Raw genomic sequence first — 26,975 nt, forward strand, 5'->3', positions numbered from 1 at the left:
CACCCATTTTGAAATTTTAATAAAAGAGACTGCATGTATTTATTTCTGAGAATGGATACAATACACTATTTTCAAAGGAATATTTGCTGAATAATCTATTCCTGAACAGAATGAATCAATAACTCAGACTTATTTCAAATTTATGAGATGAATATTTAAACATCACTGTCTATTTCTGGTCTTGTCATTTTCTAGGATGTTGGTTCCATCCAACTCAAAGATTCTTTACCAGAAATTTGGAGATTGTAGATCCTTCTTCACCAGCTTGTGCTACAAACAGTTCTCTCCAGAATATTCCCAAAAGACCACCACACAGGTTAACAGAAATCTAATTCCTCTCCTGCATCTACATTCACTAATGGGTCAAGAATCTCCCTTGGGGGAGGGGAAGAGGTGTTTGCCCTTCAAGTCCAAAGAACTGAAGTTGCTAGAACAATGATATTCCTTCCTTGTGTTGAAGTTGAATACTCCACACCTGCTTGTTTCCAAAAAAATATATACTCTGTAGTTGTCGTTTCCCAACCCAGAAGTCTAATGTATCTCAAAACCAGAGAGTCTAAGGAGATACCCAGTTTGCCAGGGGTTAGACCTGGAGAAACGACTTCCTAAAATGTTGGGAGGTGCAAACTCATGTGGTAGGTCTCCTCCTTCTTTGGCTTCCATCCTCACCAGAAGCCGGAGGACTTTGCCTATAAAATGCTATGCACCAAAAGGGAGAAGATGCAACTCAAGCTGAGCCTCCAGGCCTGTTCCTTTTCCTGGGAACAGATTCCTATACAGGCTGCTAGGGATACTCTTCCTGCCTTAATCCCCCCAGCTAAGAGCTGCTAAAAGTGACAATCTTTTAGCATCAGTCCAGTGACCACTTCCCTGGGGTGCCTGCCTGGTGTCTGTTCTCCCAGGAGATCCTGCTGTTCTTACGGAAAAGTGACCAATTCCTCTCCAGCAACCTTGAAGTTTAGTATGCTGGGAGACGAGCCATGCCCCATCTGCCCACAATTGGAACCCAGGCCTGATTCAGTGTTCTGGTTTCCATCCTTGGGGGGCTCGTGGAAATTCTTCGCAGATGATGATGATGACGATAGGATTCAGTGAGTGGTTGTTTTAAATGCACATGTTAAGCACTCAGTGAATGGGCCAGCAACTTACAAGACACAAATACATGTTTTAAATATATCTCATATCCTCACAACATTGCTTGGGGATAAAAACTATTATCTGCATTTTACAGATGATGAAACTGAGTCTGAATATGATTAAGTAACTTGCCAAAGACCATACAGACATGTGTCAATTTTTTGATGCATTGTTAAGAAGATCAAGTATCACCTTTACGCTTGGATTGATGACCCTCAAAGTACTCACTATATGCCCAGTAAAAAATTTTGTGGATGATGATTCATTTCAAGAGATGACTAGCATTTTCAAGCTGCCATCCTTCCTTCTTCCTGCATTTCTTCTTTCTTTCCTTCCAATTGTCCAGTCGTCTTGCCTCCATTCTCTCAGCCTTTATATAGGCTGCCATGTGTCAGGCACCAGGCTATGTCCTGGGCATCCAAGAAGAAACAAGACCCAAGCCAAGCCCAGCAGAAACTTAAGATCTGGGAGAGGAAGCCAGGCATGAAGGCAGGTTTCCCTGAGAAGCCTCGAGTCCTCCCTGGAGAGGGGAGGCTGTTGCTGCTCCATAGAATGAACTCTGCTCTTACCCTGCATACAGAGGGGTGCTCGCCATGTTCCATTCCCAGACACGAAAATAAAAGATGTGCTATTTGAACTCCCTTTTCCTTTATAGTCAATTTGACACTGTCACCCAAGTATCCTGATACAGGCTGTTTTCCTTCCAACAATATCACTTTTTTAAAGAAGAAACAAGAAATCTACATTTTGAACTTCATAGCTGTGTATCTTGGGCTGAACACAATTTCTCTGATCCTTAGTTTATCTTACTATAAAAAAGAAACGAAAGAAAGAAAGAAAGAAAGGGAGAAATAACAATACCTGCTGTGTACCTCATAAAGATGATACAGGATCAAATGAAGTTATGATAGGTGAAAGAAGTACTATATAAATATGAGGTCTTTTATATATGCCTAACAGAAGATTGAAGGCACTGAGTGATTTCACCTCCACCCACCTTTATAAGTCTTCTGGCCTGGACCTCCTCCCCTGGGTGGTCTGTGGTCCAAATCAACAGGTAGCAGAATTATATACAAGGCTGTGTTACGATGCAAAACCTTGGCTTGGAAGGCAGAATGCAGATGGAATGTTTTCTCACCACTGCTGTTTCTTCATTGAAATGAAGAAATGTGCTGGTGAATGTCAATGTGAAACAAACAAGCCTTGCAGCCTGGGGCACCTGGTTTTATAATGACATGGAGTTTGACACCCTGGTTTCCCATGACTGTCGGATACAAAGGACCCAAGTGTGGGTTTTCTTTTCTTTCTTTTTTTCTGTTTTTGCAAAGCACAACACTTTACAAAAAGAAAAACACTTCAAAGGCAGTCCTTTTCTCACATAAATTTCAGGGCTCCATTCAAGATCCACATTCATCTTCCTTATCCAATTACAGGATCAAAGCAGAAGTGTTTGGCCTACTTCAGGGGTTTAAAGACATTGAGCGAAGAACTAAGAACATTTAAAACTACCTTTTTCTATGCTACAGGTCTTGCTGTAGGAGAATTGGAATCTACTCCCCCTGTGCTCTCCTAACTAGTCTCTGGATACAGAAAGTCAGGTCAGAGAGTTAACATGCTCTAGTCACCCAAGCCATAAAAGATTCAGTTACATCTGTGTAAAACCCAATCTAATCTCAACTTGGTTTGTCTAGTGTACTTTTTGCTCTCTACATTGCTACCACTTCCCTTCTAGAGCCCACAGCCAAATTCTTGATTTTTTTCCTGATTAGTTTTAAAGATTTCACATATTTAAATAAAAACTGCAAAAAAAAAAAAAAAAAAAAATCTGAAATGTTACCTCATTGGACTCCCAAAAGCTACTGGTTCTAGCACATCTGTTAGTTTTATGCTGTCCTACAGAGTTCTTATTTCCTAAAATAGGGCATTCCTTGTCCTTGATATTAGCACACTGAGATTCAAAGCCCTGGTTAAAAAAAACATAGCAAATATGACATCCTCAAAAATATTTAAGTGAGCAGACTGCCTATTGGTGGATTGATTTTTTTCTGTACAGAAAAATTCTGGCAGCCACCAGAATTGGGGTATAAAAGATGACATCGGGCAGCTGCTGCCATTTGTTTCCATGGGAAAATGAGGGTTTTGTTTCTCCCTGGGGTTTAAGACTGTGATGCTCTGAACACCTTCAGGGCTCTGTTTCTGAAGGGTTACACTGAAGAAGAGGAATGCTTTGTGGTTTATGACAAGATCACGGCAGAATATTTTGTGCACTCAGTGATTTGTATCACCCATTTGTGCATAGGCCATAAAAGTGTACTTTTTATCAGGAGCATTTGTGAATATATAACAGCACTGAAGACATATGGTCACTAAATAATTCACAGCTATCTATCTTCTCAGCAGACTCCTTATACACCTACCATACTATAACGTCTAGTTTGCTCAGAAACAATATTCTTTACAACTCCTCCAGTATAAAAATGTTTAGTGACTGGCAGCAATGTATGGATGTCATGGGATTGAACTATAAGGAAGGGGAAAGCTTTCTACTTCTATAACTCTGCCCCCCACCCCTGCTCCCAAATAAGTTTCCTCTAAACTCTTCCAAACAGGACCCATGTTACAGGAAAAGGTGTCTTCCCCAAAAATGGTGACTAAATTCTGACTTCTGGTATTTGGGCTGTAAGATGGAAGTCACTGACTAATCTTCACCCTCCTCTCTTTTCAGTTCTATATCCATTTACAGTCCCAAGGAGAATCCAAATGCATTTGATGCTGCAGCATTCTTCCAGTCCGTGGGGAATTTCCTGGGAATCTTCGCTGGCTCATTTGCAATGGGGTCTGCATATGCTGTTGTCACAGCCCTGATATCCTTTGTCTGTGTGTCAAAAGCTAGAGACCATTAAGAGTCAGGTAATGTCCAAGGAATGTTACTGAGGGTGAACAAACTTGAGGGGAGATAGTCTGGTTCCAGTGTGATACGGTGTCCCTGGGGCCATCTTGGTTCTGATTCATCGCTGGAGGCACAGGTCCCAAAGGCAGAGGGACCCAGGCTCTCTTCTTGTTCAAGGCCAGTTCTAGCACTGCTGATCCTAGGATCATAAATAGTCTTTAAAATTTGCCAACTAGAAAAAGCAGAGGGCATCAGGATTGACCATGTTAGATTCAAAAGGAAAAACTAAGGATCCAAGGTCAGGAATAAGACAGGATTGACTGGGAGTAATAAAGTGGGTATACTCAGCCTCGTTTGCAAGCTTGTCAGTCTCTAACTCACAGGGTAGGGCAATGCCAAAGATCACTGTGGGTTTAAACAAGCACTCAGAGCTACTTATAGAAGGGGACCTGAGAGAAATGCAGAAATGACATTTGTGTCACATCTGAGCAATTGTGTTGTCAGATCCCTTCTTTTGCAGTAGGGGGTGGGGAATGGGTAGAGGCCCAAGAGGACAGGGCCAGAGAAGGAAGGGTCCTCAGGTTGAAGCAGGTCTGGTAGGCTGTTCACTTAGAGCAGTTAATGGAGCAAAAGTGACTCAGAGTTGGGGAGGAAAGTCAGGTCAGTTTCAAGTGAGGACTGAATGAAGGCTATAGAGAAGACGCAGAGCAAAGGATCAAGAACCAAAGACACTGGGAAAGGGGGAAGAGGGATGATGCAAAAGGGTCTGGGCCCCAGCCAAAGGAAGGGTAAAATGTTGGGCTCTTTTTCCTTGAGGATCAGCCCAGGGATTTATTGAGCAGTTGCTAAAAGGCTAGATCCTGCTAAGGGTTTCTAAGAAGAGTCTGAAAATTAAAAAAAAAAAACAAAAAACAACAACAAAAAAACATGGACCGTTCCCTCAACTAGTGATAAGTTTGGGGAGACACATGATATACTCTTGAGACTAAGAGTTTGGCAGAAAGTGACTGTCAAAGCCAAAGCCAAGTTATTAGCACTGTAAAAATTCAAAAGAGGGTGGGGCCATTGCATCTGGAATGATACAGGCATTATATCTGGATAGACTCTTGGCCAACCTTATGATCCTGGAAAATAATTTGAAAAGCGGGATTATATGCAGATTGGGGCTTGGGCTTAGAAAGACAGGTAAGATATGGACAAAGGCTATGTGGTAAGTGATTCAGGAGGGAAGACCAGCATTTGTTAAGGCATAGAAATGGGACTGATATGGCACATGGGTGGATGTTCCCGAGAGGACCAAAGGGCAAGGGCTGGTGAAAAATGTAAGATGAGGGGACATAGATGAGATGGGAGACAGCATATGCAGTATCTCAGGGGTATATCAAAGGAATCTGAGCTTTTTCTATAGCCCACAAGTTGCTGCTAAGGTCCCTGCACAGGAGAGTGACAAGCTGAAAGTCCTGTTTTTAAACATAAATGTGAAGTTGCTATGTAAGATGAATCAAAGAAGAGGGATTGGAATCAGGGGGAACTGTGATGATGAACTGTGGAGAAAGACACCAAGTTTGGAAAGGAAGCAGGAGGAAGGAGACTGATGTTTAGAAAGAAGAATCTCTACAATGTAATGATTGGCTGGATAGAACAGATAAAGAGGAGAGAATCAAAGGCACTGCCATTTTCGAAATAAAGCAAGTCAGAAAAGGTGGGACTGGTGTCAAACAAAAATAATAGTTAGTAATCTACCCAGTATTTATGATATGCCAGGCTCATTGCTCCTTGCTCCTTGCTGTACTGCAATACATCATTTAATCTTCACAATGATCATATCAGACAGATATCAGACACAGAAGCTTAGAAAGGGTAATCTATTGCCCAACATCATACAGATAGTCAGTGGTAGAGTCAGAATCCAGGGAGTGAGGACTTAGAGGCAGGCTGTACTTTTAATCACTGTTTCCTATTGCCCCTTAATTATTCAGTGGTCACATGTTGTTCAGAGTAGGCTAATAATGATGGCAGCAACATTTAGTGAATGTCTGCCAGGTGCCTGGGTCTTTATATGTGTCTCCTCATCTGAATCAAACCTACAATAAGCAAGGTTGGTATTGTCTTCACTTTACACATGAGGAAACTGAGGCTCAAGGAGGTTGAGTAGCTCATTCTGAGTCACACATCAGTGATAATGAGCATGATAATAATCATATCATCTAACATTTATTGAGAACTTTACTAGGTGCCAACATTACCCTGAGCATTTTGCCTGGCTTGTCTCAGCTTCTATAAGAACCCTGGGGGGTATATACTGTTATTATCCAAATTTTACAGATGAAGCAACTCAGACACAAAAAATTAAACAACTTGGAAAATGCTATTCAACCAGGACATTACAGAGCCAGGATTCAAACCCAGGCTGTCCAGCTCCAGAGCCTGCATGAGGTACAGCAACTGAAGTCAGAACCAACTTGTCTGTGATGTGAGGGGAAGCTATGAAATCATAAGTAAGCAATTTGATAAGAGAAGGGAAAAAAAATCCTGGAGATTGGAAGTCTGCCATGAGATTGGATTAGACGTGGAAGAAGGGATATAGAGACAGAAGAAAGAGGAGCTTGTATAGTATCCCGGATAGATCATGCAGCACTGATAGCTTTAACTGGCTCTCATAAACAGGCTGTGAAGTAGGCAGGTACATGTCATCCCTGTCACCATGATAACTTCAGTACCTGGTACAAAATGAGGCAAAGGTTCTCCAGGTTGTAGGCTCCTGGGCTCTGGGCATGGGCTTGAGCATTGACCCAAAACTGAACTCCTTTCTGGAGGAGGTTAAAAGGAAAGAGTGTTCTATTGCCGATTGAGATCCTGTTACTCAAACTGGCCTGAGCCTTCTGTATAAAACAAATTAGAAGAGGGAACTCAGAGGAGGAAATGCCACTAGAAACAAAACTTCTGACGGCAGTACATTTTTTTCTCCAGATTAAGAATTGCTTCCAGATCCTTACTGGCTCCATTTCCAGTAAAAATATTTTACAGAACAAATTAATTTAAATCACAGCAATAGAAAAGCTTACATACCACTTGCTGTGTGCATACCAGGTACTGTTCTGAGTACTTAATGCATGTTAACTGGTTTGTATAACTGTGAGACAGGCTGCATTATTAGCCCCATTTTGGGTGGGAAAATAGAAGCACAGAGTGGTCAAAAGACTTGTCCAGCCTTTTATAGAGAATTTGAATCCAGGCATTCTGCTCCTAGGGCCCATACTTCTAACCTCTACAATAACCTGTCTCTCAGTATTTTGTGCTTTCTAAAACTTTACAAAAACATTTTTAACTTACTTCATTTCATTTTACTTTCCCACAGTGAGAGCAGGTAATATTCTTATTGCAAATTCACAGAAAATAGATATGAGGGTCAAAGTGGTTAACATAGTGCTTGGAAATCACATAGCCAGTTACTGGCAGAGTCAAGACTCAGACCCAGATCTTCCACCCCAGAATTTAAACTTCTGCTTCACTGCCTGCTGCTATCCATCTCTTGATGTGGAATTTTCTGTAGATTTTGTTCTGGAAACATAAAAATGCAACATGATAACATCTCCTTCTTTGTCAGGGTATGGGTTTTTTTGCCTCAGATGTACACAATTGCTATGTAACCCTCTCCCATCGATCATGTATTCCTGATCATCTCCCCATAACCCATTCTCTGCCCAACTTGGATCACTATCCCTTTGTCCTATTTGCAATTTGCAGACTATTGACCAAGTGTCATCCTGGCCAAAATGAATCATTGCCTGCCCAAGGGTACCTCGCCTGGCCTAGAAATAATACACCTTCTTCCCCATCCTCCTTACACCAAGCAGGCATTGGCAGCTTCCCTGTCCCAGAATGTGAAGGCTCTTCTGATCCTGTTTCCATCCCCAAGAACCAAGACTCTACAAGGCAATCTGCCCTCAGGCTAGGACTCCGCAGGGACCAGTGGCCTCCCTGGGTGTAGATGCCCTTACAGCACCTCGCCCCAGCCACGCTCTCCTGGGTTTTATTTTCCCATATCTGCTACAGTTCTCCTGAGGAGCACGCCCCAGGGGTTGGACTCAATTCTGGAGGTTTTATACCCACTGTTAGCTGATTTTATCCTGTTAGGAAGGCACCTCTCTCTCTGAAGACACATTTGGATTTCCAAGGCAGTTTTCAGCCCCAGTGAAGCCTAGTGCTTATGTCGGCCTTCAAGTAGGTCGTCATGAGAGTTGTGTCCTCCCAGTCAGGCCTAAAAATCCATTCTCTTACTTTAAAACTGTCACCGGGTTAGGTTGCCTCGGCCAAAAATAAAATTTAGCTGTAAAAGCAGTTGCTGTTGCCCTTAACGTGTCTTCGTCACTTGACCAAATTTACCAAACTGTGCGAGTTCCCCATGCTGGAAACGGGCCTGTTTTTCCTGCTGTCCTGGAGCGCCTTCCTGTCTGCCGAGGCCGCCGGCCTGACAGGTCAGTGTCACCTCACACCGCAAGCTGGATGTGTGAGTGTGTGTCCCCGACCCAGGAGGAGAGAAAATGAAGTCTGTCTTAGAGAAGACTGTGTCAGAATCAGCTGCTTCTGGGTACCCTGGGGAGAAAAAAATAACAATAATTCATCCATTTTCTACAAAATGGCATAAGAAAAAGTATTCAAAATGCCATCTCCTCTTCTCTCATTTCTGGTCAGGAGGGGATGTTGAGATCTACAAATGGACGATTCATTGAGGTGATGGATGACTTTACAAATGGAAGTCTCCACTCTGTGTGAAGGGACACACACAACAGCATTGTGGAGAAGGACAGTGACTTGCCATTGGTGGTTAAAAACAGGCACCAATGTAAGCAGCCTCTCCAGCATGTGCACATTTCCACACACATCAGTGTTTGAAATCTTTGCATACGCTCTGTGGCAGTTCAGTAAACAAAGAGTGAATATGGCAGCTCTACAGTTTAGTATCTTTTACCACAGAAAGTCTATCTATAGGGACCTCTGAGGTGGTGCAGTTGACAGAGAGAGACACCGTCTCCGAGGTCTGGAGGGCTGCTCACCCCGTGATCTGGATTGAGCAATCAGTTGCCTTTCCATAACAGCATGAGTTTGCACTTGTTTAGCTGCAATGATTGGGTGCCTTTCCATATAGAAGAATCGCTGCAAATCTGAGCAAAATGTCAAAGCCATTTCTCCCCTTTGGCCTAGTTCCCTGCTTCTCCCAGGTTTCAATCCTGGATCCCTACATCTTAACTGACAGGCCGTCAGAATCCCCTTCTAAAGTGTAAACTGGTAACACAGTATGCCTTCCTTGTTATTTGCATTTTAGTAGGTGATGCATTAAGTCTAAATCACAGTAAAAGTTGAGGTGTATCTTTGGTGGACAGTACCATAAGCCTGTGCTGGCTACCTCCCTGGGTTCTTGGGTACTGAATGAATGAAATTGCTACCTTGAATGGAATTGCACTGTGGAATAGGAGGGAGGCCCCCAAGAGTAGGAAGATATTTGGGTCCCCAGGAGCTTTCTGGTTGATTTGCTCCTAGGCTGGTTTTGATTGTTCTTGTGAATGCCATGGCAAATCTTTTTTGCAGTGTTAACCTATTGCTTTAAGCAGCTCTAGGCAGGGAAGCAGGGGCCAAGCTATCCCCATAGGCTCTGAGATTGTCTATGGCTGTTACAGAAAGACACTCGGCCAGTTCTATGACTCTGCCATCAAGACTGCATTCCAGATTCCTCCCTACTGGGCTTTGGATCCAAATTACCTCAACACAGGTTCCGTTCTGCTAGAACATTAGCATGTTATTAAGAACTCAGACATTCCAAAAAAGTTAAAAAAAAAAAAAAAAAGAAAAAAAAACCTCTAGTGTCCCTTAAATGCAGTAACAGAGACAAACCATTTACACCAGAGTCATTATAACAACTTCGGTTCCTTTTCCTCCACATTCTGCAACTATTCAGCACTTAATATAACTTAATATATTATAAGATGACCGAAGTAAGGTTAACAATAAGAATAAATACTTGACCTTCCAGAAAGGTAGAGAATTATCTTAGCCCAGCTAATACGTTTAGTCTACTGTTGAATATTGTAATAAACACACACACACACGTGCACACACACACATACACTCACAACTCTGCCTAAGGATTGTTCATTTCTGTGGTGAAAATTGTCTATTTTCTGGTTCATTTCAGTAAGATCTTGTTTAATTAGCTACTTTAAATGTGACAGTCCATGAGAACTTTAGCTGCACCTTGCTCTCTTATCATCCTTTTGAAACCGATATCCTTAGTTGATGCCATGCAGACCAGTTCTCGGGAGGCAGCAAGATGGAGTGGGTGAAGGCCAGTGTGGGCCTCAGCGTCAGAAAGGCCCAAATGCCCATGGCTGCACCCAGGAGCAGCCTCACCCCAGAGCAGTTCTCCAGATTTAGACAACATGCCCCACAGGGATTTGATACAAATTGAAGGCTAGGTGTGAGTATTTTCTATTGCCAAAGACCAAGCCTGCTTAGTCCAAATTACTCATATGCTTTTATTTATTTGTTTATGATTTATTCCTCATCTATTTCTAAATTGAATTTGAGACAACTCATAAAGTGAGGCACATATATCATGGGACCATTTAGTTGAGGGTAAACACTCAAGTGCTCTAGGGTAGAGTTTTTATGCAAAATTAGTCAGCTGTTTGTTGCTGTGGTTTGACAATAAATATAGCTCTGAGCATTCTGGCAGCCAAGGCCAAAAGGGAAACATGATGAATTATACATGAATAATATAGCATCGTAAAAGGAAGCCATACTTATTTATAAAAATGGGCAAACTTTTTCCCTGGTACTAAAATTTTAGAGGAATTTATCACATGCATTCTTGTATAAGGGACTTGGGACATCATAATGGACAACTTATTAGTAATAGGTTCAGGGAAAATAGAACCCATTCTTCATGTGGTCATTTCTCTACCCATCTTCAATAAACTCTGAAGATGTGGTAGATAATTATAATTCTGTAAGAGCATTTCAAAGTAGTAATGAAACCCTACTAGTACTAGTACAAAGGTAAATTATAGTGATGTGAAGCTAGAACCTAGAAAACTTCCTTAAAAGTGCCTAATAAATAGATCTGCAACAGTGAATATAGTGAATTAAAATAAAATGGATTATTACAAAGTTTATGATTTACCTGTCGGGTAACCAGCAACCCTGGAGCCTTGTGTGTGCTCACTAACAGTGCGTTACGTGGGTGATAGGGATGCTGAGAACCTAATGCAGTGGTTGCTGAGCAGACCTCCCCAAAGCCCAGGACTTTCATGTGGTGAAGCCCTCCAAGTAAGCAAAGCTCTAGACCTGTGTATTCAGTTCCTATGGCTGCCGTAACAAAGCACCTCAAACTGGGTGGCTTAAACAACAGAAATGTATTCTCTCACAGTTCTGAAGGCTAAGAGTCTGAAATCAAAGTAGCAGGGACGTGTTCCCTCTGAGGTTCTAGGGAAGAATCTGTTCCTTGATTCTTCCTATCTGGCAGTTGCCAGCAATCCTTGGGATCCCTTGGCTTGCAGCTACCTTACTCCAACCTCTGCCTCCGTTGTCACGTGGTGCTCTCCCTGTGTGTCTGTCTGTGCCTCTGTTTTCTCTTCCTATAAGGACACCAGTCACTGAATTAGCCGCCCCCTACCCCTGCCCAGTATGAACTCCTCTTAATTTAACTAATTACATCTGCAAAGACTCTGTTGCCAAATAAGATTGTATTCTGAGTTCCAGTTGGACATGAATTTGGGGGGAAAGCTATTCCACCCTGTACAGCCTGCCATGCCTACTTCATCCAAAAACCACCCCATTTATTGGTTCTATGTCTTGGATTCTCACTTGAGATTTCATTTGAAGAAGAAAAAAAAAAAAGAGAGAGAGAGACTGTTTCTTTAAACAAAGTACATGTTTTTAAAAAGATATTTTCCACTTTTTGTTTACTTACTACCAAAGTGATACAAATCATTGTGGAAAATTTAGAAAATGCAGATTTGCATAAATGAAATAAAATTAGAATCTTTATTTGCCCATTATTGCTGCCCATTAATAACTATTATTATTATTTGATTGTACCTATCTAATTATATACATATTCACATACTTTAATTAAATATATATATGCATACATATACATACAAATATGCAATTTTGATTTTCTTATTTTTAAGTAACTTTCTCTTTGCACTCAACAAAGTAAAAAAACATTTGGTGAATGTTTTTCATGACATTAAATATTCTTCTATATTATTTTTAATGGCTACCTAGTACTATATTATATGAAATTTGCCATAATTTATTCTACCAACCTTTTGATCATTTACAGTTTTGATATTATTTTATTGTGATGATAATCTTTATGGCTAAATGTATAGATTTTTATTTATATAACTGCTAAAAATAACATTTCTGGGTTAATAGGGAGGCTAAAGTGTTAAGGTTTGGGAGAAATTTATTCAAATTTTCCTCTAGAAAGTTTGTATCCCTTTTTACCCTCCACAACAATGTAAGTAAGTACTCATTTATTTACATCTTCACTATCCCGTTCATATTAATAGCTGCTAATTTGATAATCATCAAGTTCCATTTCATCCTGATTTGCATTATTGTATTATTAGTGAAGACAAGCATTTTAATTACATGTCATTGGTTATTTGTATTTCTTCTTTGGTGAACTACTTGTTAATGCCCTTGGTCCTTTTTCCTACTAGATGCTTACCTTTGTCACATTGAATTTTAAGAGCTCTTTATCAATTAAGAAAATTAATTTTGGATTTTCTTGTAGGCTATAAATATTCTTTAATTTTTTGTTTTATCTTTTAAATGTTTTAAATTTTGTTTGAGTAAGGAAATGAATTGATGTGAACATGTTCAAGTTTTATATGGTCAATTTTATTTCTCCTTTCTTCATTCTGCTTAGAAAGCTCAAGATTTTATTAATGATTATGTATATTTTCTTTTAATAATTGTCTAGTTTTGTTTTTGATTTGTAATCCATCTGGAATTTGTTTTAGTTTGAGGTGTGGGGTATAGCAGGGATTTGGTTTTTTACCCCCAGATCGTTATCCACTTTTCCTGACACCCTTCAACCTTTCCCTATAATTTCAAAATATAATGTCTATGTGTATATATACATGCAAGTATATGCATGTTCTGGGCTTTCTATTTTCCACAGGGCTTTGGATCTTCACTGTTTTCATTATTTTATCTTCACAATTCATTTGACCATCTAGCTATCAAATCCTCCCTCCCCAATTTTCAAAAGCTTCTTACTCCACTCACATATTTATTATTCCAGATGGACTTGAAAATAACTTTCTTCAGTTCCAAACATAACTTTAGGATTATGATTGTTATTGCATTAAAATTTTAGATTAATTTGAGGAAAAGTAATGTTTTTATTATATTGAGTCTTCCCATCCAAGAGCATGTTATGTCTCTCCATTTATTCAAGTCTCCTTTAATGGCCTTCAGTAAATTTTTATAGTCATCTTCACATTGGACCTACAAATTTCTTATTAAGTGTCTTTTTAACTATTTTTATATCTTTGGGTGCTATAATGAATGGGAACTTCTTCCCTTACAGTTTCTATCCAGTTATTGTCTTTATATTTGCGTCTAGATTTTAATATGCTATTTGACTTACTCTCTGTAGTTCTGGAGTGCAGAACTAGAGCTGATGCATAGAATTAAGATTGATGGGCAAAAGGCATATTAGACTGTCAGGGCCATAAGGGACTTATCAGCCCCAACAAAATAGCTGAAGCATCGTAAGCACTCAGTAAATATCTTGAGCAATGTAATGCATAACTGTAGCTCAACAAAAGGAACACTTCCAAAAAATGAATTTCAGATTGCTTTACAAGGTTGTGAGTGCCCTGCACTTGGTAATAATTCTGACGTTTCTTTATGTTCACTGGCCAGGATATTCTAGAGCAGATCTATATATCAGCTTTTGTTAATGAGCAACATCATTTTCTCAATTAACTTAAAATAAGGACATGTAGGCATGAGGAGTCAAGACCCCTGTCTAGAGAAACTTGGTGGGCATGTGTTGGTTTTGGCTGCCCAGCATCCATTCTCATTTTCATTGGTAAGACTGTCCTGGTGTTACTTAGAAAACTACCCCTCCTCCATGAGATACCTTCTTATTAACCAAGGTGATAACCCCTGCCAAGGAGCATGAGGACATCCAAAGTAAGGCCAATGAGACACTCTCTCCCTGGGATATGAACTTTTAAGAGGAATAACTGTTGGCACCTGTGTCTACCAGAGTCCTACTGAGGCTGTCTATTCCTGCCACCCACATCCCTGGAGCTGTCTTGGTGTCTCCTCTCTGAGAGTTATCATGCCTGGGACAATAAATTCCTTTTGATTATGTTAGCCAGAGTCAGCTTCTATTGCTTGTAAATAAAGAAACCTAAATGATACAAAGGAAGGAATAATCTGTGAGGTTTTGACAAAAGAAACCTCATAACTTGGTGACGTATCAGAAGGAAAGAGAGGCTCAAACACAACACAGCTTCTAAGCAAGGATACTTGGGACCATCTCATGCCAGGTGCATACTAAGAGACAGACAAAAAGAATCAAGCTTTTAAAAACAGTTGGCACAGTGTTCATTATCCTTTTTAATTTGGCTTCTTATAAGATTCATTACGAACACTTCAGTGTGGGGGGGATTGCTCATTACCCCATCTTCTGATTTCACTTCCAGTTGTTACTAATTTGATGATGATCATTTGATTTATTTTCATCATCTTTTACTTCAAGGGCCACATTTGCAGCCGCCTCATTTCAGTCTCTTGGAAATTGCACCTGCAAATATTCAGTAGTCACATAGAAGAACTTGGTTTTATGGAAACAACTGGCTTACAGACATGCAAATGAAGGATGGCATTTCTATTACCCATAAGTTGGGTTCTCTGTTATTGGAATATACAAGTGCAGTTTGAGAAAACTTTCATTTGGGAAGGCAGGAAAGATGGTAAAATGCAAGTGAGAGGAAGCCTTTCCAGGGGAACAGCATGTGTAGATAGGAGCAGACTTTGGGAAGACCTCACAGGCTGGGAGAGCAGAGAAAGCAGAGAGTGTGTGTGGATGTGTCTGCCCTACTTACAGAATCAGCCACTGAGGGATATGTCTCTAGTTTCTGGCTCTTCTGCGGATTGCTGAGGGATTGGAATAAGTCATCCTAATAATGGCTATCTCCACTTTCCCCACTGTTAGGGTAAAGGGATTTTATTATTTCATAATGGGAGGACATTATACATACAGAATGTGGCTTTTGAGTAAATACATGACCTGAGGTATTGTCTGTAGGAGGTTCCCACCACACAGGCACACCTAATTTCTGATCAGGTAGAATTTTCCTTGTGCAGAGGCCTATTTTCTAAAAGTCATTAGGTTACTGAGCTGTTATTTCAAATTGAGTATTGGAAATAATTCTGCAGTATCATTTATAGCAAAATTTCTAATGGAATTGAATCCTGTCATAGAAGCTGCTTTTCAGTTGATAAAGATAACCAGAAAACACAGCTGGACAGGTTGTTCAAAAACTCATTATTATAATCCATCTCCCAGCTGAGACTGGGGGTCAGCTTTTTGCCAGAAGCAAACTTTCAGGGACTGTCATTAAACGCCCAAAGAGTTAGATTTCTAATGGCAACACTGACGTTGCATCTAATGACTCCCCTGCTTCCAGACACTGCTGTAATAAAGGCAGCTTCTGTTTTTAGATTCCTGGGGCATATTTTATGTCTATTGTAGGTGAAGGATGGGGAGGGGGAACCATTGGCATACCTCCTTTTCTCATCAAAAATTGAACAGTATAGCCTGCCATTTACTCAGCTTAAAATGATTTCCATCTAAGAAAATGAAGATTTAAAATCTGAAAGAAAAAAGAAGTCCTAGTTATTAATTAATTCTGTTGGGTTTTGTAGTCTGATACTAGAGAATAAGAGACTCAGAAAAAATTTTAAAACATAGAATGGTAAAAACAACTAACACTGGTTCATTCACAAAGGAATTGACCAAGATGTCTAAAACAAAGAAGAGCTCAGCACACACAAGCAACACACAATATAAACAGTTAATTCATCTCAATCCCATCATTCACATATGTTCTCCTGTTGGTCTCAAATGACAAGGGCTGAATTACATTGTCATGATAAGGAAAAGCTGACACTTGGAAGCTCAGGTCCAGCTTATCCATCAGGTCAATTCTTGGCAGGCTTTTGAAGAATAAGCAAGCAGGAAAGGGGAACTTGGAAAAGTCTTTCTTTTTTAACAATAGGCAAGGAGGAAAGATTTCCAAATGAAATGGCTATCAAAGGACCTGTTGAGATTTCACTGGATTTGAGTAAAATAGCTCATTACTTCTCATCTCCATTATCTCTCAGTTTGGCAAAAATTGGTCTGAAACTCTTAAGAAGGCTTTTAGCTCAAAAGTGAATGCGTCCCACTTGGCTTGCCACTGATGCATTGCATGACTGAATGGAAAATATGTTTCTGAATCTGAGTAAATAAATCACCAGGAAGGATGTAGTTTGAATTGTTTCTCAAAACAAATCTGGCCAGTTTCAACATCTAAGTACCTGTCATTAGCTGACGTCTCTTAGGTTAAAACTGCTCTTGCTTTTCGATGGACAGGACCATGTGAATCTAGCTTATCTGCTTGATTCACCAACAAAAGAGATGTGTTGAGTGTTTTCCAATCTAAAAATAAAACTGGAGGTTCAAAATTTTAGAGATTCCAGCTGTAGTAAAAGGCACCCAAAATTCTCAAGGGAATTAGTTAACCAACAAACTGAACCGAGGGCAAACATGCCTGGGTGCCATCTCAATAAACACAGGTGCAAAGTACATGTTCTCGCATAATAACTCATTAACTGACACCTGCACTTTCTTGAACCGAATAGCTCATCATTTCAATATTCAAACAACCTTTCACATGTAACTTGAGTACTGGACAAATTTATCCCTGCTTTCTTCATTGTAAATGTTTTCAGTCATTATTTAACATCTCCTCATGGTGCCAGGAGCTGTAGGGAAAAAAAGAAAGTTGAAAGCTGTTCTTTCTTTCTGAAGAATCCATATCCTGCATGTTGAAAATTGTCAGAAGATAGGTGGCACAAATAATAAGCATATAGATGAAGGAGAAAGAGGAGTCAGGGACAATCCCTAGGTCCCTCTGACAAAATGGGATTGATTTGATCCTAGGTCCCTGGATATCAAAATGGGTAATACAGATGGATGAAAACATGCAGTAGAAAAGGAGACTCAATATTTAGTTTATTTGGGACCTTCTACATTCTATACAAGTGTGGAACATCCACATGGAAAGATAAAACAGGCATTTGACATGGACTTCTGGGACAAGATTGCTGATTAATTGGAGATTTAGGTGGCATAGGGATAAATGTCTTGGTTGACTCCAAGGAAATGAAAACGGAAAGAGACAAGGGCAAGGTGGTAAGCCTGATGAAAACCAGCATTTGAGGTGGAAAGTCAGGGATCTGAGAATAAAGCATTTTTTTTTTTTTTTTGCTCTTTTCCAGGTTACAAATTAATTTGTATAAATACTCATTACTACATTATGAAGAATCTACACAGGGATTTTTGTTTTAAATGGAAATTTAGAAATTGTGGAATATAGACATGAAGTCACTCTTTGAAATGCATGTCTATTCTCTGCATTGGAGAAACCAGGAATAGGAACGTAAACTGATGATGTTTTCTATATTGACGTTATTATATTCCACATATCTTGACTAATTTACCAACTATAGAGTTGCCAAATATGATGAACTAGATAGTAATTGTACTTTGGAAACTTGGATTCTTTCGTATTCCCTAAAGGAGTTTTCCACTTCGTTAAATCTTTGACTTCCTAGTTCCAGGTTCACATTCAGTGGCGGTGGTAGGAAGCCTGTCAGAAATGTCTCTTTTTACTAGATCAAAAATAAATAAAAGTGTGGCATGGAAAAAGAGCTCATCAACCTTAAACTTCCATAGAGAACAGTCAAGGAGCAAGACACATTTTTTTCTTTCTCACTTGTTCTCCGTGTGTTCTGATGATATAATCAATATTTCCTTCCAAAAATGCAGTATTCTCCAGTCTTAGAAACCCCTCAAATCTGCATTTAATGTCAAAGAAAATCATGCTCCATGTGACAGGCGTTTATTTTTCACTTTCTGTATCTGAAGGCTTCATCAACTTTTAATTGGAAAAGAACTAGTGAATAATGCTATCAGTAGCACAGACTTTAGGTGACAATATTCTTGAATAAGGACATTTAAATGTTAGAAGAAAATGACCAACGCTACTAGTAAATCCACATAAACTTCTATTTGGACGTGAGGATCAAAAACTAACCCTCGTTTTCTCTTTTCAAAACAGATACGTATTTCTTAAAATAGAGATTCATTCCTTTGAAAAATGAGCATTTGAACACTGGGCATCTGCCAGGCTCTGTAACAGGGTTAGGAGGCAATACAAACAAGAAAGTTGTAAATCTTGCCTTTAAGGAGATCTGGGTCGAGAGGGAGACACTGGGTAATTCAGCTGACAGAAAGTCTGCATGAAATGTTGGAACCGCATGCAATTCTTCAATTCTATATGCGGGCTTTGAAACAAATGTAAAGAGTGAATCATTCACATCCCAGACGTTTAAAATTGGATGGTACTTGGAGATCATCTAGAGCAGGATTTGCCAGAATTTACCTTGTTGATAAAGAAAGAAAAGAATAGTTTTACCATGCACCTCCATACATGTACATTTATTTTCCGTTTTCCTGCAAGCGTCCTTTTACTGCATACTTTAGAAAACACAAAATACTAATTAAAAATTATGAAGTTCTTATATATTCTTCAGTCCCCCAGTGGGGTGCCTTATACTTTGAAGACCGCTACTGCAGATCATCTTCCTTATTGTATTGAGGAGAAAACAATCAACCAGGGAATGGGTTTAAATTGCAGTTATCCAACTATTTAAGTGTCAGAACTAAGACCCGAGATATCCCAAGTTTTACATAATTCACAGTCACACATTGAACCCTGATCATGTAAGCATGTAAATACATATATACAATATTTAGTGGGCACTAATGCTTTCTGAGCGGGAAACACGGAGAACAGTATAAATGGTACTTTGTTAACCAAAAGGAGTTAATTGTCCTCCAAAACTTGTTGTCTCCGGAAAGAATTTACTTGCCAATAGAATCATTATTTTTCCCAAAGAACTATGGATCTCCTCATGCTGGTTCCTAAATTTCTTTGTTTGCCAATTAATTTGAATTGAACTGTGTGCCTCTTTGTGGCTTCTCAAAGCAGCTCTTTTAGCTAGTGGCAAAAAGTGTTGGTTCTAGTTGTTGAAAAATTGCATAAATGAGTCCCTGCAGCCAGCCCTTAGGGGACCTTGTCCACTGCTGAGATCTCACAGGGGAAACACCGAAAGGCAATCTTGTGCACAAACATGAGTCAGAAATTTGTCTCATTATTTTCTTTAGAACACTTACTGATTTCTTTTAGATCTCCTTATTTATTTTAGGCTCCAGATATTTTTAAGCATGCTACACTCCATGTGGGCCCAGATGTATGTACTTGATTCCTTTCATCATTGCCATAGGATCCCATAAACTACACGATCTTAGATGTGCAACATAGTTGCATTTAATGACTCCTTGTTTTTCCGGCAGAGATGGACACAGAATGATCAGATTTTATTATTGCTGGGAAAGATAACAAAGTTAATATTTTGCCAGCAAAGGATAGACCTACTAGATACTCCATATTTCCAATTTTTATGAATACTAGAACTAATAAAACATGTTAGATAAATGCTTTACTACTTGTAATAATTTGAGAATTTCATATCGAATATATTTGTTGTTTCTGCTACTAAGTTTTGTGTTTAGAAAAATGGTAATTAATTCATTCAATGTTTATTTATTCCCTAACCTGTAACAGATCAAAACCCAAAGCATACTGGTAAAGTATAGGTTTTTCATACATGCCCCATAGTCTCCTACCTTTCTTCTTTTGCTCACACTGAATTCTCTACCCCTGACCTGATACCCCCAAATTCCTTTCATCTTTCAAGACCCAAAGGGTCTCTGCATCCTTCAGGAAAACTTTCTTCATGTCTCTCCTATCTTTCCTAACCAGAAATAAATCTCTCCCTCTCAGAATTCCTATTTTCTTGTCACTCATGATGTTCTGCTTGATATTAGGTATCTTTGTGTACGTGTTATCGCTGTTTGGAGAGATAAGCTGCTTGAGGTCTAGGACCAAGTTTATTCATCCTTTGTGTCCCCATAGCCAGGACCAGTGCCGTGCTCAGTGTACAACCTCAATAGCTAAATAGCAGTTGAGTGGATGAATAGCATTTCTCCAGACTAACTCACAGAAGTGTGATACCTTAACTGTGATATCGCTGATAATTGTCTGTTTGGGTTACTAGGAGGAAAGAGTGCATTTTCACCAGGTTTTCTCAAGGCAGCAGCTAAAGGGGCAGTGAAGACAGCAGGCACTGATTAGGGCATAGAATGTGTGGCATTTACTAGATGTTTTGCATTTCATCCCTCAAGAACTATTTAAATAGGACAGTTGTTGTCATTGTGTTTCCCCAAGTTATTCTTCTTGTTATGACTTCTTCCTTTCATCCTCTTCTAATTATAGGAAAAGAGTATACGTATTTATCAGTATTCAGTTTATAAATATTCTAATATCCACCATCTTGTTTTATACTCTCGGCAGCCCTAGGAGACAGGTGGGAACTATCCAGATGAGAAAATTGAGTCTTAGAAAGGGGGCCCATTGATATTATCTGCGGCCACAGCCAGAGAATGGCAGCCAGGAAGAATGGACACCAGAGAGACCCAAGGGGCTGAGGGCAATGGCTCATACTGTTGTTTTACAACTGTTTGTTTATTGACCTACTTGAGTTTTTTTCTATGTTCTTTTTTGCTATTTTTTCCCATTTTTCTTTATTAAGCTTTTATTCTACTTTCTTTGGATTCATTTTTATGTCTCCTGTCTAGTGTCTTGACGCAAACAGTTCCATTTATTTTCAAGCTGGTTTTTCTTTACCTAATAAACTACATGTAAGGCTATAAATTTTCCTCTAAATAATTCTTTGGCTTTTTCCCATCAGTTTTCATAAGGAATGCACTACACACTCATTGTTATTTTTTCTAAGTAATATGAAATTCCAAATTTGGTCTCATCTTCAACCCCAATTTCATTGAAAAGAAATTATTTTAAAATCCAAAATGCATACACAACTTAGCTATAATTTTTTGTTAATTTCCAATTTTATAATATTGTGATCAAAAGATGTGATCTGCTTGCTTTCTTTGAGGGGGAAGGGGCAAAAAATTTTGTAGCCATTTAATGGTAAAATAAATCATTAATTTTATCTCATGTAAGTAATTTATTTCACATTCTAGTTCTGCTGGGATTATAAATAAGTAATAAATATTATAACTATGGAAAAAATTCAAAACACTTCAAATGGCCTTAATGGATAATCAATCCCTGAAACTAAAATTTCTTCATATACCTATGTTGCTTCTGGAAATCTACATAAAGGAAAATGAGGAATAAAGCACAAAATTTTTTTAAGTTAGCAAAAAAAATTTGTAAGCCAAAGTAAAATGATAACAAAAATTGTTTTGGTCCTATGGAACTGTCTTCTACTTGTCCCTAGATACTAAAGGTGCAAGAATAAGGCAGAAGCCTCTTTTTATGACCATACAAGGCCAAAGCCAAGCCATAGCAAAGGTGAGTTATTACTCAGTACTAAAGTGTTGGTCAGAGACTTCCTTCTCAAAGTGTGGTCCAAGGACCAGCAAGCAATATGAACATCACCTGGTAGTAAAAATGCAGAATCTTGGGCCCCACCTCAAAACTAGCAAAGCATTTTAAAAAGATCCCCAGGTGATTTGAATGTACATTGACATTCCAAGAAGCCCTGGGTAGAGTTCTAAAATCCCTCTTGCCTAATCAGGTTAAGCTACAGATTCTTGGGCCACAGTTGAGCTTCCAGATGGGGTAAAGTGGCTTGTGATGCATGCAGATGACAGCAGTAGAAGCTGTGAATTAAGCACAGCCCAGGAGTGAAGACAATGGGCAAACACAGAGGGATGAGAAACAGCAGCAGTGGGAGAAAGAAAAGGGGAGAGAAAAAAGCAAGTGTGTCACTCAGAGGTGAACAGCTACTGTTGCTTAGACCACAGAAATCAGAATTCACCATTTTCAATGTCCTTTGACTTGGAAATTTGTTGTCTAGAGATTTCAAAATATCCCTTTCTACACAGAAAGTTTTAAGTTCATTTTTAAACCTCATAGCTGATTTGAAAAAAAAAAAAATAAAGTCTATGTTTAGAGGGTATGCTAATGACATAGGTTTAAATTTTTTTACTTTTAAAGAGTTGTTGGTCAGTGTTACCAAGAACATTTAGAAGTCTGTAAGTTTACCTTGTCTTTACTTTTTGAGAAAGTTAGGCTGCCTCCCTTCAAAATATCTAAAGGTTTCATTTGGAACCAGTATTATTTGCTTGGCCTGAACTTAAAAAACAAAATAGACTAAATGAGGGAAATTGGTGGATTTGTTAATCTTAGTGGATTAATAGTAAAATGTTCAGGAAAATGACAGACCCATGAAATTAAAAGAAATCCAAACTTCTACCACATGAAAAGAATCCTCTCCACAATAGCTCTGAGAGATGATAATTCAGCCCAAACATTTCAAACAGTGGGGAACTTCTCACACCTCAAGGCAACCATTCCACTGTGGGAAAGCGCTCATATTTTGGAAAGATTGTGAGACTGTGAATCAGAAAACACTGTCACAAGTCTGAGCCACACCTCTCTATTAGTTCAAGGTCTAACTTTCTCCCATCCCCCAGCCGTTTGTCCCCATCTAAAGCTCAAACACACATCACTTGAAAAGAGCTTAAGTCCAGTCTTCTGGGAGTTCACACAGCATCTCAGCTGCTACTGGCATCCTCCATTTTCCCAGTTATAAATGGAGAGGATGCAGGTTGGATCTTATTTCCAAATGACAAGGCCTCATTGGTTTCAAAGCACTGTCAAAATTGGGAATGGGAAGTGAGATGCAAGAGAGTACCAGTCAGAATTCAGTCAGGAAGACCGAAACCACCCTGGCTATTTTACAGGCAGAATTTAATGCAGGAAATTAGGTTAACAGGTGGTGGAGAGCCAAAAAAGAAAAAAGGGGGCCATTCAGGCAACACAGAGGTAGTAACTGCAGGAACCAAGTGCAAACCCTAGGACTGGAGGAACAAAGGGAAGAGAATCTCCAAGCTTCTCAGAGAAGACCACTGAGCTAGGACCCAGACCACTGAGGACACTGCCCTGCTGCTGCTGTCGCTAGGGTGTGCCATGGAGCCAGTTCTGGAAGTGCAAGGGGTAAAAACAACAACAACAAACGAGGTTGGAACCACTGTCAAAGCCATACTGAAGAACCATTGCTGAGATACAGCTGACAGAGTCGGCAGGCAGATAGGAAGGAGCAAGTATCTCTCTGGTGCTCCACATTGACAGAGCCCAACACAGGCTGCTGGCAAAGGAAAACTGTGATTTGCAGAGACTCAGCCCCAGGATCATAGAGCAAGTGGAGAGGGTGGGTTTGGCCCAAAGAACACTTGGTCTCCCTCTTCCTTTTTGCATGTGAGAAGCTGAGATCCAGAGCATTTTAAAGAGTTGTCAGTGGCACAATCAGTACTAGGAGTCATGGGTGTGTAAAAATGTAATGACAACTAAAATGTACATTTGCAACACAGAAACTGCCCAGTTTCAGTCTGTGTAGATGGCAGAAAATTTTGAAGATAATAGATGTATTTAAGATAAGATATTTTTAAAATGTTTTGGCTTATAAAAGTCATACTAATTACAGTAATTTATGTGAATTAGTTAATTGCCAAGCTCTGTGATTAAGATTATGTATGCTAACTAAGGCCATATCAACTTTATTTTATTTTAATTACAACACCAAGCCTTTGGTCATATAGGCACACTCTTCACTGTTTGTTGCTTCTGTGACATATGCATACACACAAAACTGAAAATGTATTTGGAGGAAACATTGTCTGTTATTGTGTTAATGGGGGCAAGGCAACAAAGAACGATGGAGGTACTGGGGGAAATATCCTCAAGTGAGAAGTCCAGCCAGATCAGATATGTAATCTTTGTCATTAAACCTCTGACTATTATCCTGAAATCTCAGACATGATGTTTTTAGATGGCTTAAGATCACCATACAACATTCACAGATGGTCTAATACAGGCAGAAAAGCACAGGGAGTCTGTGGAATTTTGGAGCCAGACATCCTAAATTTGAATCTCAGCTCTGCCACTTGCAAGGTGACCTTGAATAAATTACTTCAGTTTCTTGTAACATGAGGATAGGAATGTTGGTTTATTTATTCCACAAATACTCTGAATGCCTACCATGTCCCCAGTGCGGCTCTAAAGGATAAGCACCAATGAATCCCCCTGCCCTCAATAAGCTTGCATCACAGGGCAGGAAGGCTGAAAATAAACACACAAACATACGAAATGCTAGGTGGCAGTAAATAGTACAGAGAAAAACAAAGCAGGATAGGCAGGAAGAAGATGATCAGAGGGAATAATTTTTATAGAGAGGAGAGATAAGGCCTCTCTGATAATGTAACACCTGAAAAGAGATCTGAAGGGAGGGGCAGAGCCATGTGGATGTCTGCAGAAGAGCCTTCCAAGCTGTGAGAACCAGAAGTGCAAAGCCCCTGCAGCGGAACATGCTTGGTATGTGTGTGGCACGTGCAGTGTGGTAGGAGATGAGGTCAGGGAGCTGGGGGGAGAAGGGAGTGGGACTAGATCATGCAGGGATTTTTAAGCCATGGGAATCCATTAGAAAGTTTTAAGCAGGGGACTGACATGATCTGAGTTGTTTCAAACAAATCTCTATTGCTGGGTGAAGAATAGACTGGGTATTGGGGGGCAGGGAGGTTGTGGAGCTGGTGGTCAAGAACGGAGATGGAGGTAAGGAGGCAGATTAGGAGACTGTTCCTATAATCCGGACAAGACAGGATGTTAGGGGTGGAGGTGTTGAGAAGTGGTTGGGTACCAGGTAAGTTCTGAAGAAGGACCAACAAGACTGCTGATGTGCAGTGGGAGAGTAAGAGTAAAGGGTGAGCCCAACATTTTGTCCTGAGCAGCAGGAAGAATGGAGATAACATTACTGGAAAGGGGAAGATGGTAAGAAGGTCGGTTAACTGTGATACTCCTGTTTTGAGATAATAAATCAATGCAATAAATAAATAAGATAATGCAAATGAATGAAACTAGCACAGTTCCTGACCCATGGTAGGTGTTTTACCAATCTTCATCCCCTTCCCTATCCTTTATGAAATTTCTTTGTTACCTATTCTTGTTCTCAGAATGAATTTATTCACTTTCCACCCCATCCCACCCCACTAATTCTCCAAGGATCAATATAAAGTCAAAACGGTTCCAGAACAGTGCAAGGGTCAGCTAAACTTCACCCAGGAAAACCAGTGACAGACTACAGAACTGGCAGAGACACCTAAAATCACATTTTTAAATAAAGAGAAACATTTGTTGACAAAGCAGCATGCATAGCAATCTCCTAGTGCCTCGAAGTACTTTAAGTGCTTTAGCACCCTAAAAGCTTCCCTGGTATTGGTTGTTTTTTAATAGAAATTCTTTGAAGAGTAAAATATATTTTATAAACATTTTCCCTAAGAATTTTTGAAGAGCGGCTAAAAAATTGAACACTTACAAAAAATCTATAGAAATGCCTCCAGAATATTTATTTCTTGACAAAATTCCTTAGTTTTTATTATTTTGGCTTAAAATTTTGAAACATAATAGTAAAAGTAAATAAATAATGTAAATGTCTATACACTTGTATTATGTAAACATGTCTTAGCAATATTTTATCTAATGCCAACTTGAAAAATAACCAACATGTAAGTAAAAGCATACATGCTTCATAGTAAAAAATACACTTGGTTCTTTAAAATTCTTTATTGCAGGTTCATTTGAAATGTCAATATGCAACTCACATATCTCTATACTCTTAAGAATCATCAGCATTAATTTATGAGTGTTTTTAGTTGGAAAGATTCTTCTGCTTAAAATTCCATTCAATCCCCTTCATCTGAGTTGAAGAATATTTACATCTTATTTTTTTTCCCAAAGCCCTCCTCTATGCCCAATTTTCCATAATTACTCTAATCTTTATTCCAAAGTAGAGTGCAGCCCCCACTCCATCCCCACCCCAGCCCGGGGGACAAAAACACAGAGAATAGTACAGCCCAGGGACAAATACCACATTTGTCACATTGTTGCTGCGTCTCTGTCCCCAGGAAACATCTAGTGCCTATGTGTCTTCATGTAGCATTTAAAGCTGGGTAGAATGGTGGTTTAAGAATAAAGCTACAGCCTGCTGGGGGCAGACAATGGCACACGTGCTGGTAGGAAGTGCACAGAACAGACCAGCTTACCTTCAGGGAGTGTGCACCTAGATTATTCTGCAGCAGAAGATGGAGCACCAGATTTGCCAAGGAGGTATGCGAGCAAATAAGGACCTCTCTCTTTCTCTTGCTTAGCAAGTAGAAGCATTGGCAGGGGTTAAAAAAAAAAACAAAAACAAAAAACTTACATAGTTGTCTTGGGTTTGTGACTCATGACTTTTAACACTAAATTATGGTATGACATGAGCCTCTTCAGGATCCCCAAGGTACACAGTGGAAAAAAAATGCCTTCGAGTTAATACACCAGCATTTAGTATAAGATGCATCAAAGTCATTGGCACTGGCTATGAGAAGCCCAGAGTTGACTCTACGGTCTTTTGTCCATTTGCTTCCAAGCATAACTTCCCTCACTTGTGACTGGGGAAT

At 39.5% G+C, this 26,975-nt stretch overlaps 1 protein-coding gene and 1 long non-coding RNA gene across 2 annotated transcripts in view; one reads left to right on the forward strand and one right to left on the reverse strand.

Annotated features, from left to right (window-relative positions):
- Positions 1-26,975, forward strand: part of SLC9A9 (solute carrier family 9 member A9) — a 592,279-nt gene that overhangs the window by 267,510 nt on the left and 297,794 nt on the right. Inside the window, exons 7-8 of the mRNA XM_037843226.1 lie at positions 3,863-4,001; positions 8,400-8,505. Of these exons, the coding sequence (XP_037699154.1) occupies positions 3,863-4,001; positions 8,400-8,505 (245 nt within the window). The remainder of the gene's footprint in view (positions 1-3,862; positions 4,002-8,399; positions 8,506-26,975) is intronic.
- LOC119539564 lies at positions 222-26,843 on the reverse strand. Its single transcript, XR_005217905.1, has 3 exons — positions 26,580-26,843; positions 6,748-8,623; positions 222-4,226 (listed from the first exon to the last, which is right to left on the reverse strand). It is a non-coding gene; the product is annotated as an uncharacterized LOC119539564 (long non-coding RNA).

Source organism: Choloepus didactylus, chromosome 1 (genome assembly GCF_015220235.1).
Source record: "Choloepus didactylus isolate mChoDid1 chromosome 1, mChoDid1.pri, whole genome shotgun sequence".
Taxonomy (NCBI): Eukaryota; Metazoa; Chordata; class Mammalia; order Pilosa; family Megalonychidae; genus Choloepus; species Choloepus didactylus.